The sequence below is a fragment of the Sarcophilus harrisii genome, chromosome 1 (genome assembly GCF_902635505.1).
Source record: "Sarcophilus harrisii chromosome 1, mSarHar1.11, whole genome shotgun sequence".
NCBI classification, from domain to species: Eukaryota; Metazoa; Chordata; class Mammalia; order Dasyuromorphia; family Dasyuridae; genus Sarcophilus; species Sarcophilus harrisii.
In genome coordinates, this window is record NC_045426.1 from 168,849,311 (window position 1) to 168,866,541 (window position 17,231).

At 31.9% G+C, this 17,231-nt stretch overlaps 1 protein-coding gene across 5 annotated transcripts in view; it reads right to left on the minus strand.

Annotated features, from left to right (window-relative positions):
- Nucleotides 1-17,231, minus strand: part of FCHO2 (FCH and mu domain containing endocytic adaptor 2) — a 152,128-nt gene that overhangs the window by 59,519 nt on the left and 75,378 nt on the right. For all 5 annotated transcript variants that reach the window (XM_031966647.1, XM_031966659.1, XM_031966656.1 and 2 more), the window contains exons 9-10: nt 3,398-3,442; nt 1,726-1,798 (exon numbers count right to left, since the gene is read on the minus strand). In XM_031966647.1, coding sequence (XP_031822507.1) covers nt 1,726-1,798; nt 3,398-3,442 — 118 coding nt within the window. The remainder of the gene's footprint in view (nt 1-1,725; nt 1,799-3,397; nt 3,443-17,231) is intronic.

Genomic DNA, 17,231 nt, shown 5'->3' on the forward strand with positions numbered 1-17,231 from the left:
CTTCTCAATGTTAACTTTCTTCACTACCACTATTACTTAGTAATATTGTCCTCCTTTGAGGTTCATTTAATTTATATTCATCATCCAATTAAGAGATTCTAGTGGTTGTTGTCCTTTATTTGGCATGTAAAGTTTTTTATAATCAGGCCTCTTCCTACCTTTTCCACCCTTCCTGGATTCTTCAATCTCATAACACTGGGCTCCTTGCTTTTCCTCATATAGGGCATCTCTCCATTTTTTCACTGACTGTTCTCCATGCCAGGAATTTATTTCCTCTACATCTCTACCCCCTGCTTCCTTCGAGACTTAAAAGTTCCATTTTCTATAAGAAGACATTACTGGTCCTCCCTAGTACCTTCCTTCTCAGTGTATCCCCAATCTATCCTGTGCATGACATGTTTGTAATCTGGCTGTACTGTCACTAGAATGTTAGCTCTCTGAAGCAGGACTATTTTTTGCCTTTCTTTGTAAACCCAGTGCTTTACCAATTGTCTGAAACATAGTATGCTTGATGACTTTGAAGCATTTGAAATCTCCTCCTAAACATTCTCTCCTCTCTTAAGTTTCATGATTCTGACCATTCCCTGAAGGTTCTCCCTCAAAGTTAGATCCTAGATCCTCCTCTCTTTTCCCTTTATACTATTTCACTTGTGACCTTATCAGCTCCCATGGGTTCAGCTGCCATAGACATCTCAATCTCAACATGTCCAAAAGAAAACTCTTCAGTTTTGCATCTTTCCCCTACCCCATTCTGACATTCTTTGTTATTGTTAAGGACAATACAATATCATTAATAATTTGGGTTCCGACCTCCATGTTTTACTTAAGTCTTCACTCTCTCCATATATACAATCTATATGTTCCAAATTTTGGAGCCTATACATACTTTCACAATGTCTTTCATAGATTTTTTTCTCTATTTATAGAGCTACCACTATAGGTGAGGCTCTCTCACCTTACACCTATACTAATGTAATAGCTTTTTAATTATTCTCCCCATATATCTTACCCTTCAACTGCCAAAATGATTTTCCACAAGCACAGGATTTCCCATGTGCCTTCTCTTTCCTGCCCTTCCAATTCCATTCTTCCCTTCACCTCTCCAAACGATCCCTGTTTCCTCTATGATCAAATATAAATTTCTCTGCTTGGCATTTAAAACCCCTTACATTTATAAAGTATGTAAATAAAGATATATTATTTACATGTCTCTTCCACTAAAATCTGAGTTCCTCAAAGGCATGAACTTTTATTTTCCTAGTGCTTACACACAGTACCTGGCACACAGTATACACAAAGGTTTTAAACTAATTATGGTCCATAAAGATCTGTTAAGTAATATTACACCTTTAAATCTAACACTACTTCATTAAATCTAACCACAAATGATAATCTCTTTTCTAAAAGAAAATATATTACTTCCAACCCAAGGCACCAGAAAAAGAGAAATAGGGAGGAGTCTCCTAGTTCTAGCAGCAACTTCAAGAGAAAGCTAAATTCCATGACATCTGGAGTTTGGAGGCCCCAGTAAATTTTTCACAGTATGAATAATAGAGCACCTCCATTAGCTGGGAAAAATTAAGTATAGACTTTAATGCTATAACATTTAATGCTATATAACAATGCTATTAACACCAAGTGTTATGAACTAGGGAAGAAAAAAAGGACACTTGATCAAATATGAGAGGAGCATTAAAAAAAGAAGAAATTATTTAATATACTTACACTGACTCTGCATCCTTTTCCTTCTTAATTATTCCTGACAAAGCAAAAGTCTTTCTTTTTCTTGGCTTTATCCCTTTAAAGTGAATTTTTATTGTTAACAGAAAATGAAGAATCATTCACTGGATGCAATATCAGAGACATTATTTGAGTATCTTATAAATCTCAGCACATACTTTGTTTAGAGCTTTTAATACTGATATGAAAACAGAACATTTTTCTAGGAACATCATTTTAATTTGACCATTACAAGTCAAATCATGTTCTCATGTACACAATATTTACATAATATTCTTCTTTCTTTCATATAGCAGGGTAACAACACAGACAAAAAATCAGTAGGCTAGGCATTCTGTAGTTGCAGTTTTTTGTTTATCCATCTTCTGCCCTCTTCTGTTGTGTCTACATGCAGTTAATGGCACAAAGCAATGTTTTATGACCCACATGCAGAATGAATACATTATAATGATTAGAGCATTGTACTTTAATTGGTTGTATGTAATTATATAACACAGAAAAGATAATACTGGTATTACCCTTGTTTTTTCAATATCATTGCCATAAACTGCAACATAGCAGTAAATGTCAACTTTTTTTTTCTTAATCAATTGGGTCATCTTTATTATTATATATCAAAATGAATGTTCCTTAGAATCTATCGTATCAACTTAATCTAGGATCTAGAACTTAAGGTCTTTAGGAGAAAAAGGTCTTGTTTTACATAATGTTACCTAAACAACATCTTAAAAGTAGAGACTTTATATTAATAATTTAATTTTCAAAGTCTTTTCACATGCTTATCATTTTATCTTTATCATACCCCTAAGAGATAAATAAAAGCTAGAAATATTTATTATTCACATTTTGCTAATAAGAAAATGGGGAGATGAGAGCTTAAGTGACTTGCTAACAACGAAAGCTTTTAAAAATGAAATAGATTGTTTTAGAAAGTACACTCTCTAGAAATCTTTAAATAAAATCTGAATGATCTCTCATTGAAAAAATTATAGAACACAAATATGATTCAAGTGGCAATTGGCCCGAACAATTTTCTCATTCTATGATAAATTTGGGCTAAAATCTAAGACTCCTGAATGTTACCCAATGCTTCTTCAACCTGCACAATTCTGTATTACTAAAACATAAATCAATAAACATTTTATATTATTATATATCTATGTACTAGTTATTTTATAACTTCAATATGCATATAATTCTAAACTATTACTTTTGCTGCAATGAAGAGAAGGAAAATATAGTCAATGTTTAGAAACAGTATTAATTCCTGTCACTCATATACCAGTGAAGGATTTGAAAAATCTTCTTTCTGACTCCAAATTCAGCACTCTATGTAAATATATACAACACATCTTCTATAAAATATACTGTATTTGGACAACAAGTTAACACTTTCTTTTGATGACCCAAAGATCTACTTTTAAGTAAATAAAGATAAGATGCTGCTAATTTTCATGACATGTTAAGATATTATAAGAGTGAAATTTTTTTTTTCTGTAAGTACATCCCTTGAAATGCTTATTGTTTGTAATTACTTTTTTTGATGTTCTAATGTTCCCTAATGTTTATTTGTTCAAAACAACTTATCAGGTCACTAATATTTAGGGGATATTAACTAGTTAAATCTCAATGTTATAATTCATAACTTGTAACTTACCTTCAACTACGCTAGCAGCATCGCATTCCTCAAATTCAATAAGGCCTAGAGGGGAGAGGAGGAAGAGAAAATTTAGTAGTTCAGTGGAAAATAATAATCAAATTATAGCAAATCAAAATACTATCTTTAAAGACAGTTTTCAAATATTTTAATAATTTTCTAATGCTAATTAGTTGATATTTTAAAATATGAAATTATATTAACATTGCTATATTAAGTATTTTCTACATATAAAACAATATTCTGAAAAGGTAAATAGATTTTAAACTGCTGACCTTAAGCAGTGTTTTTTTTCTTATTTTTTAACCATTCCCAGAGTCCAATATGTTGTACTTTGCCCTAATAGTTGCTTAATACATGTTAGTTTTCTAAAAGAACTATTAGAAAACCTAGTTCTTCCTTCAAGGAGATTATAACAGCTAGAGAGAAAGGATAAATGTAGTACAAGAAAGATAAAACATAGTCGAATATGGTAATACTAAACAAATTATAGGTGTTTCAGAATATCAGAGAGGATTGTGCTTTAGTGAAGGTTGAGGGGCTTCTTTAAGGAAAGGATGTTAGCTAGACAATGAATAAATAAAAACATCAGAGAAAAGAGAGAGGAATTCTAGTTTAAGAGTAAAATTACAAGTAAACTGTGCAAAAAGGAAAGCATATAGCTTGCTTACAGATAATAAGGTCAGTTTGGCTAAAGAGGATAAGTAGTTGTGTAAAGGAATTGAGAGATGAGAAATATTGACATATAACAGGATATAAATTTATACTACAATTTTATTTTAAAAAATCAAATGTTATCAAGGACTTTTAAGCAGAGGAGTTAACACCTGTAAAGCAGTATAAGAATAGTTAAAAGAAAGAAAATGGAGTGAGGGAAATGGTTAGAAACATTTGCAATAATCTAAAAAGGAAATGATAAGCACCTAGATTGGTCATTATATATAAAAGATACACAGAACAAAATACAGTTTATTTTTCAACTAAATATCAAATGCTATAGCTATCTGGGAAGGAAAGAAACAAGATCATTAACTGTCTTGTTTATATGGCAGTTTCCAAAGTTTATAGATTATAAAGTCAAATTTGGTAAGGAAGAGGGTCCCACTGATAAGCAGTTTGGTAAAATAACAATAATAATAAGTTTAAACAGCGTATTATATCACACACCACAATATCATTTCATATGGGGACTTCATTTAAATATAAAAGGTCTCATCATACAAGCAAATGGTGCGAAATTAATGGAGATTTCTTTCCATAATTTTTGCTAGAAGAGGAATTTTTAACCAAATAAAAGAGAAGAAATCATAAGAGAGAAAATAGAAAATTTTAATTATATTAAATTTAAAAGCTTTTGCCAAAATCAATGCTTCTAGGATGAGTGAGAGAGGAATGGAATCTTTGTACCAAATATCTCTAATAAAAATCTGACATCTAAGATATATGAGACCAAGAATCATTCCCTAAAGGATATGAACAAAATTATCAAAAAAAATCCAAAATATCAAAAACTATAAGAAAGACTGCTTCAAATTAGTATTATAAAGAGGAATAAAAATTTACACAACTCTGAAGTTTTGCCTCAAATGTAGTCAGTTGTTAAGGGCTGTAAGAAGACAGATATACATGTATATTGCTAGTGGATCAGTGAAATGATCTGATCATTCTAGGAAGCAATTTGAAATTATACTAAAGAGGGGCAGCTAGGTAGTACAGTGGATAGAGGGCCAGCCCTAAAGTCATGAGGACCTGAGTTCAAATCTGGCCTCAGACACAATATTTCCTAACTGTGTGATCCTGGAAAAATTACTTAACCCCAATTGTCTCATCAAGAAATTATATTAAAGAAGTAACTCAAATGCACATACCTTCTAACCTATCTCACTGCTAGGGACAAACCAAAGAAATCAAAAGAGGGGTTTTATATATAAAATTTTTTTGATAGAAGCATTTTCTGTCCTGGTAAAGAACAGGAAGGGCAGCTAAATGGTACCGTGGATTAAATGCTGGGCTTAGAGTCAGGAAGACTCATCTTCATGAGTTCAAACCTGGTTTCAGACATTAGCTATGTGACCATGGGCAAATCACTTCACCCTGTTTACCCTATCAAGTTTCCTCATCTGTAAAATGAGCTTGGGAAGGAAATGGCAAACCATCCCAGTATCTCTGCCAAGAAAACCCAAAATGAAGTCAAACACAAATGAAAACTGAAATTTTAAAGAATTTAGGGAAATATAGGAAGACATATAAATTGATGAAGAGTGCAGTAAACAGGACCAAAAATCAATATATACAATGATTGCAACAATTTAAATGAATATAACAATCAAGAGAAACAATGTTGTCTAATGATCAAAATTAAACACAGAAAAGCACTGAAAAAATTAATCTCCCTCTCTTCTGACAGAGACATGAGATATGGAATTCTGCATTTATTATCACAGAGCACTAACATATTGACAGATATTATACAGCTGTTTTCTTTTTATTTTTTTAGACAAAAAGTCCCCCCCTTTTTTTTGACCACTCCTTTATTCCTATTATTACTCAATTCCAAACCATTTATATACTGTTCTGCAAGTGTATTTATAAACATTTATGTTGTGGCTTTAAATAAATATGAACTACGCTATGCTTTTTATTTTTAACATTTTTATAAACAGACTCATTGAAAGGAATATTCACAAACAAATATTATAAAATTAAGTTTTCAAAAGATAGTTCTACCTGAAAATGCTTGTCTATTTTGTACAAAATGGAAAGTGAAATTCAAATAAATCTGTGAAAAAACAAGCACAGTTTCATTTTTAAGTGATTATTAGAAAAATCTATTAGGACAAGAAAATAATAAGTTACGCTTGCTTGAAATGTAAACAAAGGATAACATGAATTTGCTAAAGATTCTCACAAATCTTTAGCTAAAATACAGAGAAGCATTAGCAAATTCCTTACATGTGTTTTCAAAAGTTTATTATAAAGAATATCCATTAACTAAACAGAAAAAAAAAAAAACTGACTACAAGGATGTGACAATATTGATTAAAATCTCTTTCCTATCTGATAAAAGCAGATATGAAATTAAGAGTACTATTAAAATTCAAAAAGGATCATTCACTAATGAGTATTAATAACTAAAATGAAAGAATTTAATTCAACTAACCCAGTTGACAAGCAAGCAAGATCCTAATTAATAAATTGTCACAACTTCTGGGACTGTTCTACAATAAAATACAGAGTTTAATTAGATGACTTTCAAATCTCTTCCCACTCGAAATTCATAATCCTAATACCTTCACTACTGAATTTTTAAAAAGAGAAAATGGTTACAATTTCATAATATTATGAAAAGTAAAAATAATACAAAATATTGTTACGAAAAATAAGTTCAAAGAACTTATTTTTATATTTATGCTGCAATTCCCATTATTAGAAATTATTACACAATTGGAGACTGGCAATGATTAAATTCCTTATATCAGATATGCCTAGATGATGCCTTTTAGGTTAGAAAGCTATATCTGTTAAGTGGTATTGATATGTTGACAAATTCATTAAGTCACCTTGTTATGAAAGAATTAAAAGTTAGATGTATTCAATGAAAAACTTTTTACTTGTATAATTTGCTTGGTCCAGATCTAGAAGAGATCTAACTTTTAAAAAAAAAAGGTCTGAGAAGATGTGTATCACTGGAGCAGATCACCTACTGAAATGATACTGCTCTGGGGTTATTCATGTAAGCGAACTTTGCCCATCTTATCTGCATCCTAGCTCCTTCATAGTACCACTTTTCCACTTACTGATATAATTAATATTAAAACCTATTTTGTTAAATGAACCTAAATGAAATACAGACCATCACAACTGTTATCAATCAAAAACTCTCCCTATATCTGATCCAAGAACACAAGTGTGAATGAGTCCAGAAATTTTATTCTGAAGGATTGAAAAAGTATGGACTCAATTTAAGAGCAAAAAACAACTACAATGCTGTACCAGCACTTGGTGCTTAACAACAAGATATAAAATTAATCTACATGATTTTAGTACACAGCCAAAATTTGCTTTTCTACCATTTCCTAATAACAATAATTGTCATATTACACAGAAATAATTCTGACAAAATTGAATATAGCCATGAAATGAAGCCTTTAATCAATCATTAAGAGTGGATTCTACAAGCTCTCCTAATAAGCTGGGATATTTCTTAGCCCAATTGGTAAGAAATTCTTCCATTAATTTAAATAAACTTTCCAAATACATTTTAAGTTCATTTTCTCTTGCTCATTATTTTCTGGATTAATGTTTATGTGTATTTTAAATACTTTTTAAAATCATTCCATCCCTAGTCTTGTTAGTGAATCTTTAATCTTTCTTTTTAAAACTCATTTGCTAGTCTCATCATTTTGGTTGCTTTATTTTGCAAGTCTAGCACATTTTTAAAGCTTTCTATATAAAGAAAATATAGTTAAACATACAAAATGATTTTTTCAAAATAAGGGTCATTTTTAAAACAAATTTTTGTAAAAGCTTGTCCATCAACACAACTGACTATGAAGGGAAAAAACCTAATATGTGAATAAAAATTTTAAACTGCTTATATTTATTATCTATACTTATAAAGATTTTTGTTCAGGGTACAAATAATTATAGATGGTTCTGGTTTCTGATTTTGAAAGTTTAAAAAATACTCACTTTGACATTAAACTGTGTGTAAAAGTATTTTTGAAAATGTATATGCTTGACATGCTACTTCAAGAGGTGAAGTTGGCGTGCTTGGCTCAGAGCCAGTCAGCAGCTCAGCTGGACATCAGTGCACATTATGACCTCCCTTACAGTGTGTCACTTCTGAATTGTTTCTGAAGTAGAAAGTTTATTCAACCTCTCTCTCAAAATCAGTGGACCGACTATCATTCTGCTATTTAATCAAAGAAGGACAGGTTATTTTTCTGACAGTACTAAAGCCAGAAAGCAATTCCTAATGAATAGTTTGATAAAAGTGGAATTTCAACTGATTTAGCCTCAGTTAATCCTTCTGTCAAAATAAATGCTCTAAAAGCTTAGATGTTAGACTGACTCACAAAGATCAATTTAACATATAAACAAGAAAACAAATTTTGTTCCTAACATCTGATTAGTTTATTTTCAAGCTTATTTCCTAAAGAAAAATATATCAGTTTTTAAAGATAAAGGTAGAAGAACAAACCTAAGAAAAGCAATCTCCCACAATATAATGCTTTGATTCCCAATCCAAAAAACAAAAACACAACACAACATCAATATCCTTCCCAGAAAACAAAACAAGAATAAAGCTTTTTTTTTTTTTTTTTTTTTAAAGTTTTAGTCAAAAAATGAATAGTAAAGAAAGAATAAAGGGCTATTTCGTTAAAACTTACCATCACTGAATCAAATTTTTTAAGCTCATGGCACAATAAGGCAAACCATCCATTATTTTAAGAGCAAGTCAGGGAAGATAGTAAGAAGATGGCAGGGTAGATCAGAAAACTCTAAGAACTCCAGATTTCCCTCACAATCAAAATAAAACTGTGCCTCAAGACAAATGTAAACTGGTAAAAACAAGCAAGACTTGGGATGGAGCAGTTTACCCAGAAAAGCACCAAGCAAAGACCAAGGAACAGAGGATTAATTAATGTGAAGTGTAAATACCTCCAGACTAACTCCTCTAAAACAAGTGGGGAGTCCTGGGGGGAGCTGGGTTGGGATCCTCAGCCCAAACCATAGGAATTTTCACCTCCCCAACAGCTTGGGAAGTCAGGGTTCTGAGCTCAGGAAGATGGAAAGACCCTCTTGTCATAAGGAATGTCAGGCCTTGTTGTGCTGCTGAAAGTAGATCCTGAAAGGTGAGAAGGAACCAGCATACCTGGTGAATGCAGAAGCTGTGGGGAACAGTAGCTACTGGCTGCAGGACTTACAAGAGGGTTTGAAAGTTCCAAGCCAGAGAGAAAAATTGAAGTGAAGATAGGTGATTACACTTTTAAGTTCTCATTTAAAAAACAGAGAGCAGGGAAAAAAGAAAGAATAAAACCACATATAAAGTTACTTTGGGAATAAGGAAGACCAGGGTTCATCCTTAGAGGAGTATATTTGACGTAAAATAAAAAATCTCTCCAGTCCAAAGAGTAATATTAAATGGCTACTTGCCCAACAAAGAATTTATAGGATACCTTAAATAAGACTTTAAAAATCCAATGAGAGATTGAGGAAAAAACTTAAAAAAAAAAAAAAAAAGAAAAAAAGAACAATCCAAGAAAAACAAGAAGATTATGAAAAGAAAATCAACCAACTAGAAAAGGAGAAATCTGAGTTTTAAAGCAGAAAATGATTCTGAAAATCAGAACTGGGCAATAGGAAGCCAGTTACGTTTTAAAAAGACCAAAAAATAATCAAACAAAAATAGAAAGGATGAAAAAATTGAAGAGAATATCAAACATCTTTAATATCTACAGACTTAGAAAACTGATCATGAAAAGAAAACATAAGAATAATTGGATTACCTGAATGCTACAACCAAAAAAAAAAAAAGAACCTTGACACAATAAATCAAGAAATAATTAGAGAAAATTATTCTGAAATCATAGAACAAGAGTGGAAAGTATTAATAGAAAAAAAAGATCTACCAATCACCACTTCAACAATTTTCCCAGCAGTTTTTATCAAATAGTGAATTCTTATCCCCAAAGCTGGGGTCTTTGGGTTTGTCAAACACTAGATTACTTTAGTCATTGACTATTTTGTCCTGTGAATCTAACCTATTCCATTGATTGACTATTTTATGTCTTAGCCAATACCAAATAATTTTGATGACCGCTGCTTTATAATATAGTTTTAGATCTGGTACAGCTAGGCCACCTTCATTTGCATTTTTTGCATTAATCCCTTGAAATTCTTGACCTTTTGTTCTTCCAGATGAATTTTTTTGTTATTTTTTCTAGGTCTGTGAAACAGTTTCTTAGGAGGTTGATTGGTATAACACTATACAAATAGATTAATTTAGGTAGTATTGTCATTTTTATTATATTTACTCTACCTATCCAAGAGCACTTGATATTTTTCCATTTGTTTGGATTTGACTTTATGTGTGTGGAAAGTGTTTTGTAGTTGTGTTCATATACTTCCTGACTTTCCCTTGGCAGATAGATTCCCAAATATTTTACACTATCAACAGTTATTTTTAAATGGGATTTCTCTTTGTATCTCTTGCTATTGGACTTTGTTGGTGATATATAAAAATGCTGATGAATTATGTGGATTTAGTTTGTATCCTGCAACTTTGCTCAAATTGTGGATTATTTCTAATAGTTTTTTAGTTGATTCTCTAGGGGTCTCTATGTACAACATCAGATCATCTACAAAGAGTGATAATTTGGTTTCCTCATTATCTACTCATTCTTTTAATCTCTTTTTCTTCTCTTATTGCCCAATCTAGCATTTCTAATACACTACTGAATAGTAATGGTGATTGTGGGCAACCTTGTTTCACCCCTAACCTTATTGGGAATGATTTTAGTTTATCCTCATTACATATGATGCTTGCTGATTCACCACCTCAATAAGATCTTACAAAGAAAAAACATGGAAATATCACTGCTAATTTTTGAAACCCCCAAATCAAAGAGGAAATTCTACAAGCAACAACAACATTTTCAAATATGCTGAAGTTACAATAAGAATTATACAGGATTTATCAGCTGCAAGGTCCTGTAATGCTACATATCAACAATCAAAATAACTAGGGTAGCAATTGAAAACAATACATCCAGCAAAATTAAGCATAATATTGAATGAAAAAAAAATAAAAATTCAACAAATTCTTAGATTTTCAGGATTTTGTCTCAAACCTGAATTCAATAGAAAATTCAACATATAAGAGCAACATCAAAAAGTAATTCAAGGGGCTCAATAAGAACAAACTGTTGTTTTATATGTGAAAATGTAAACTATATATCTAAGACTGACATTAGTAATTGAGTAGTCCAAAAGAAAGATTGGGGTAGAGCTGAATATGATGTGTGCAACACATTAGAATTAGATGGGGGAAGGCTGGAAGTTCTGAAAACCTACTCACCTTGGGAGTGGGTTAAAGAGGAAACAATGCGTACATACACGCACACGCACGCGCGCACACACACACACACACACACACACACCCCAAGAAGCATACAGCACCTTCCAAAATCTATAAAGAAATAAGGGGGAGGGAATAGCATATTGTGATATAAATCAACCAGAGTTTGATAAGATATGTAGATTAATAGGAATAGAATAAAGAGGGAGGGAAAGTTGGGGGAAGAGGGAGAGAAGAAGGTAAGTAAATTATGTAATAGCAAGGCAAGTCAGCCAGTAGAAGTAAAGCAAAAGAGTTAGTCAGAATAGGAAGTAGAATTGGGAGAATCAGGAAAAGAATATATTAGGAAAAAAAAAAAGTAGGGATAGTAATCATTGGTCTTAGACAAAGTCAAACAAAAAATATTCAATCAAGAGAGAAATCTACATTACCTATCAACCATATTAATACTGTATTAGATGTTTGTATATCTATGTGTATATGCATATGTAGATAAGTGTATCTATATAGATAGGCGTAAGTGTATATATATATATATATATATATATATATATATATATATATATATATGTACATGTATGTATAAGGTTGTGTGTGTATACATACACACAAATATATCTGTGTTTAACTGCAGGTTGTTTCAGGGGGGAGATTAAGGGGAAAGAAAGTAAAAAGTGCACAGCTGAGAATGGAAGTAAAGATGTACAGTTATAAATACAATGTCATCTATCATTATATATACGTTCTTGGAATGGAAATTTATCGTTACATATTTTGAATCTTCCCCAACCTTCTGCTGGGTATGTAACAATTTCTTTGGTTCGTCTTTCTTTTTACTATTTTCTTTTCTACGTACTTTGCATTAAAGTCTTAAATAAATACATAAAAAAATTAAATTAAATCCCAAAAATTAAAAAAAAAAAAACTACAAAGGCAAAACATTAAAAATCTGAAGACTATGTATTGGGGGAGAGCTATGTTAACACCCCAATATTTGATCTATACCATAAAAAAAACATATCCTTCATCCTCATGTACTGATATTTGACTAATGAACTTTTAATTCTAAGGGAACGAAAAGGATGATGATAAATTATAAGAGCTCATTCTAAGAGTTGTCCATAGACGTGACTTCATTTTTAAGTCTGATGATCAACTTGTGGAATCTATTCTATGACCCTAAGACTGCAGGGGAAGAATGGCTTACATCTTTAAAAACAATAAAAATATCACTGGCTTCAGCTTTCCCACCAATCATAAAATCAATTGAAGGGACTGAGAGGCATCTATATTAATAAATGATCATCTGCAAAGGTAGCAGATTACTCTCTAAAGCAAAGTCAGAATTGAATCCACATGCTAAAAACCAGTAATAGAAAAAAATTTTAGATCTTATAATCTACTTTTACCACCAATGTCATCCACTCAGAAAATTTCAAATGTGATGAGGAAGGGAGGAAATTAAAGAGCATTCAAACCTCAATCATAAGAGAAGGAACAACATCATGAATAATTTATATATATATATATATATATTTTTTTTTTTTTTAATTTAATAGCCTTTTATTTACAGGTTATATGCATGGATAACTTTACAGAGTTAACAATTGCCAAACCTCGTTCCAATTTTTCACCTCTTACCCCTCACCCCCTCCCCTAGATGGCAGGATGACCAGTAGATGTTAAATACATTAAAATATAAATTAGATACACAATAAGTATACATGACCAAAACATTATTTTGCTGTATAAAAAGAATCAGACTCTGAAATATTGTACAATTAGCTTGTGAAGGAAATCAAAAATGCAGGTGGGCATAAATATAGGGATTGGGAATTCAATGTAATGGTTTTTAGTTATCTCCCAAAGTTCTTTCTCTGGGCATAGTTGGTTCAGTTCATTACTGCTCCATTGGAAATGATTTGGTTGATCTCGTTGCTGAGGATGGCCAGGTCCATCAGAACTGGTCATCATATAGTATTGTTGTTGACGTATATAATGATCTCCTGGTCCTGCTCATTTCACTCAGCATCAGTTCGTGTAAGTCTCTCCAGGCCTTCTCATGAATAATTAAATGAAATTTTGTCACCCTGATTATGATCTATTCATTAGCTAAGAGAAACATTTTTAAGCTACTGAATATGTAATAGAGAGCCCTATACTGTTTAAAAGGTAAAATTATTAAGTAGGTTGATTATGAAGTTCATAGTCTCTTCTTTTGATGTTCCATTCCTCCCCTGGGTAATCGTCCCTAGTCATTGTCTTAGTACTACTCTAAATTCTGAACTGCAGTAGCCAAATTTCGACTATCTTTAGCAAAGATGATATATTCATAATTTAACTCTTCTCTGAGACTGTCTCTCATCAAAATATACCTATCCCAGGTCCCAACTTATTGATACTAATATGTTAATGAGTGTTGAAAACAATATTATTTTAGAAGTTTGAGGAAATCATTTCAATTCTCTGGGCCTTGGTTTCTTCATCTGTAAAATGATGGGTATGGGGTTGGTGAAGACAATCCAGGTAGACAGGGTATCTATCATATCCAAATGATCACCTAAAGCTGCGATAAGGAATCTTGGCTAGGAAACTAGGAAATCAAAAAGTCAGGGACTCAGAAGAGCTAGATAATAATAATTTAAGAAACCAAATTAAGTTGTTGGGATCTAAGCAAAATATTTTAGTAGTAAGATTATATACCATTCAGCAAACATAAGTACAAAATGTACAAAATATTATGCCAGATGCTGGGAATATAAGGACAAAAATGGAAGATTCAAGAAGAACATATTTATACTAATCCAATTATTTTTGAGCAGATTCTATCCTTGTTTCTCAGAACAAAAATAAACTAGCATCTAGAAGTCATCTAGAAAATTATCTATCACCTGAGGGGAACAGGTAAACTTGGTTCAAGTAACAAAGCATGAGGATGAAGAACCAAGAAAATTCAGATAGTTTCCTAAACTATAAATCTTCAGTAGGATTCCATTCCTTTTAGGATGAAATCTGTTCAAATATTTCAATGATTAAGCAGCAAGTTTTAACGATGTAGGACAATTTTCCTAATCAAAAGCTGAAACCACAATAGTAAACTACAAAATATAGCAATATGTTTTCAACTACAGCTTGAAGAAAACATTTTGTCTTAAAGAACAGCAAATTTACTATTGAAGATTCTACACAGGACACTGATAACAAAGAATACAGTGAGCAAAAGGAAAAGCCAGGAAATATTCACTGTGTTCTTAAAAGTATACTGACATATAACTCACTCAAAGGCCTAATTCTAAAGATAATTAAGAAAGAACTGCCAACTGTTCATCTAATCAAAAGGATCCTTGTGGAATTGTAAAAGTAAGCATGTCCTCAGAAAGTGTCTGTCATATGGTATCTATTGCTACATGAAAAATTTGTATTTATCTAGGAATGGGAAACTATTAAGGGCTTGAAAGACTCAAAAACCGTAATGAGTGGTAGTTTGATAATCTGGCACCCACTCATTAGACTGGAATTTCCAGTTAAGCAATGAGCTTTGTGCCCAATTATTTATTAGCCATCTGCCCAGAGGTAGCATGGGGCAATGGAAAGAGTACTGGCACTGCAAGCTGAGTATCCAAATTCAAATCATGTGCTTTCATGCTTAATACCTGTGTGGCCTTGGGCAAATTATGTAAGCTCCTTGGGCCATAGTTTCCATATTTGTAAAATGAGAGAGGAAATAAGGTGACTTCTGGGGTCCTCATAATCTTATGATTCCATGAACTAAAGAGCTCTGGACTGTACTCTTAACTACATCTGAGGGATTTCTTGCAAACTTTATGATTCCAAGTACAATGATCCTTTAGTTATAACTGATCAACATAGACTAATCACAATTCCAAAGGATTAATGATGAAACATGCTATCTACCTTCAGAAAAAGAACTGATAAATTTAAGGTATAGGCTGAAACATTTCTTTTTCTCTTTTTTTGAGGGGTATGTAGCTAATGTGAAAATTTATTTAGTATGTCTAAACATTCTTAATGATTTTGGTTTTTGTTGCCTTCTTAATTGGTGGAGGAGGGAGAAGATAATTTGGAACTGAAAATTAAATTAAATAAATTTTTAAAAAAGCAATGAGGGTTAGCGATGTATGATTCACTTTTGACTGACCAATAACTATATGAAATTGCAATTTCTAACCAGAGTTAATGATGACACATAGAAGTTAGAAATTGTTAAACTTCTACCCTTGCAACTCATTCTTCCATGTATTCTGAAAGAAAGAAAAAAAAAACCTTACTTCCATATTTCTAAAATACATTTTTCAATGGTGTAGTTAATACTAACACAAATTTAGAAGGCAACTTTCTTAAGGTCTTAGTTTTTATTAATTACTGTGACTAAAAAAAATCGATGATCTGATGGTCAGCCTTTCAATGATAATTCTTGTTCTGTTTAGGTGAGTCCTCAAATGACATAGCTCAACAGAGCCTAACAAGTCTTTTCCACCTTGATACAACTTGTGAGAAACGTGCTATTCTAGCACAAACTTTGAGACCCTAAGATTGCCTCCGAATTATAATGAAATTTCAGGAGATGAATAGAAAAAGATAACCTACACTCACTCATATTCATTCTCTCTCTCTCTCTCTTTCTCTCCCCCCACCTTTCTCCTCCCCCTTTCTTACTTTTCTTTCTCTTTAAATTTTAAACTGAAATACAAAACGAGAAAAGGAAAAAAAGGGGGGAGGGGACATTTCTGTAGGCACAGGAAAGGATTCAATATAAAATAATAAATTTCCAGCTCATGAAAATCTATGTAATAAATCCTACACATTGTTTTCAGAGCAATCAAGCTTCTTGTGCTTTCCTATGGGTTTTCTTTTGTTTCCTACTTTATTTTTTTGTTCCCTCCTCTGCCCCACTCCCCAGAGAAGGCTATAATTAAATGTAAATGTACAGACATACACACACACACACACATCTATAAAGATGCACATTATACACACAAAATACCACATGCATATTTCTATTAGTCATCTTTCTCTGAAAGTAGATAGTCATCTACCTTCATAAATCCAAGTTTTTCCATGTTTTTCTAAATCAACCAGTTCATCATTTATTTTATCACAACAGTATTCTATAACAATCATATACCACGACTTGTTTAGCAATTCCCCAATTGAAAACCATTATTTTAGCCAATCCAATAGCAGTAAGGTAACTTAGTTAATTTACATTTCTCTAAGCAATGATTTAGAGCATTATTTCATGTGATTAAATATAACTTTCATTTCTTTATCAAAAACTTCCTGTTCATATCCTCCAATTCATTAACTGGGATATGATTTATTTTATACTGTCTAGTTATTTTAGATGGTCTAAAGCAACACTGAATAGTATGTGACATAGTTTCCCTATTATTTTCTTTTAATTAAATGTATTTTAGCTTTAACTTTTGTCTAAGATCATCGACTACCACCCCTGATTTTTTAACAAAATAAATTCTGAAACTGAGTGGATGCCCATCAATTGGAGAATGGCTGAATAAATTGCGGCATATGAATATTGTGAAATATTATTGTTCTGTAAAAAATGACAACAGGATGATTTCAAAAAGGCCTGGAGAGACTTACATGAACTGATGCTGAGTGAAATGAGCAGGACCAGGAGATCATTGTATACTTCAACAACAATACTACATGATGATCAATTCTGATGGACATGGCCATCTTCAGCAATGAGATGAACCAAATCAGTTC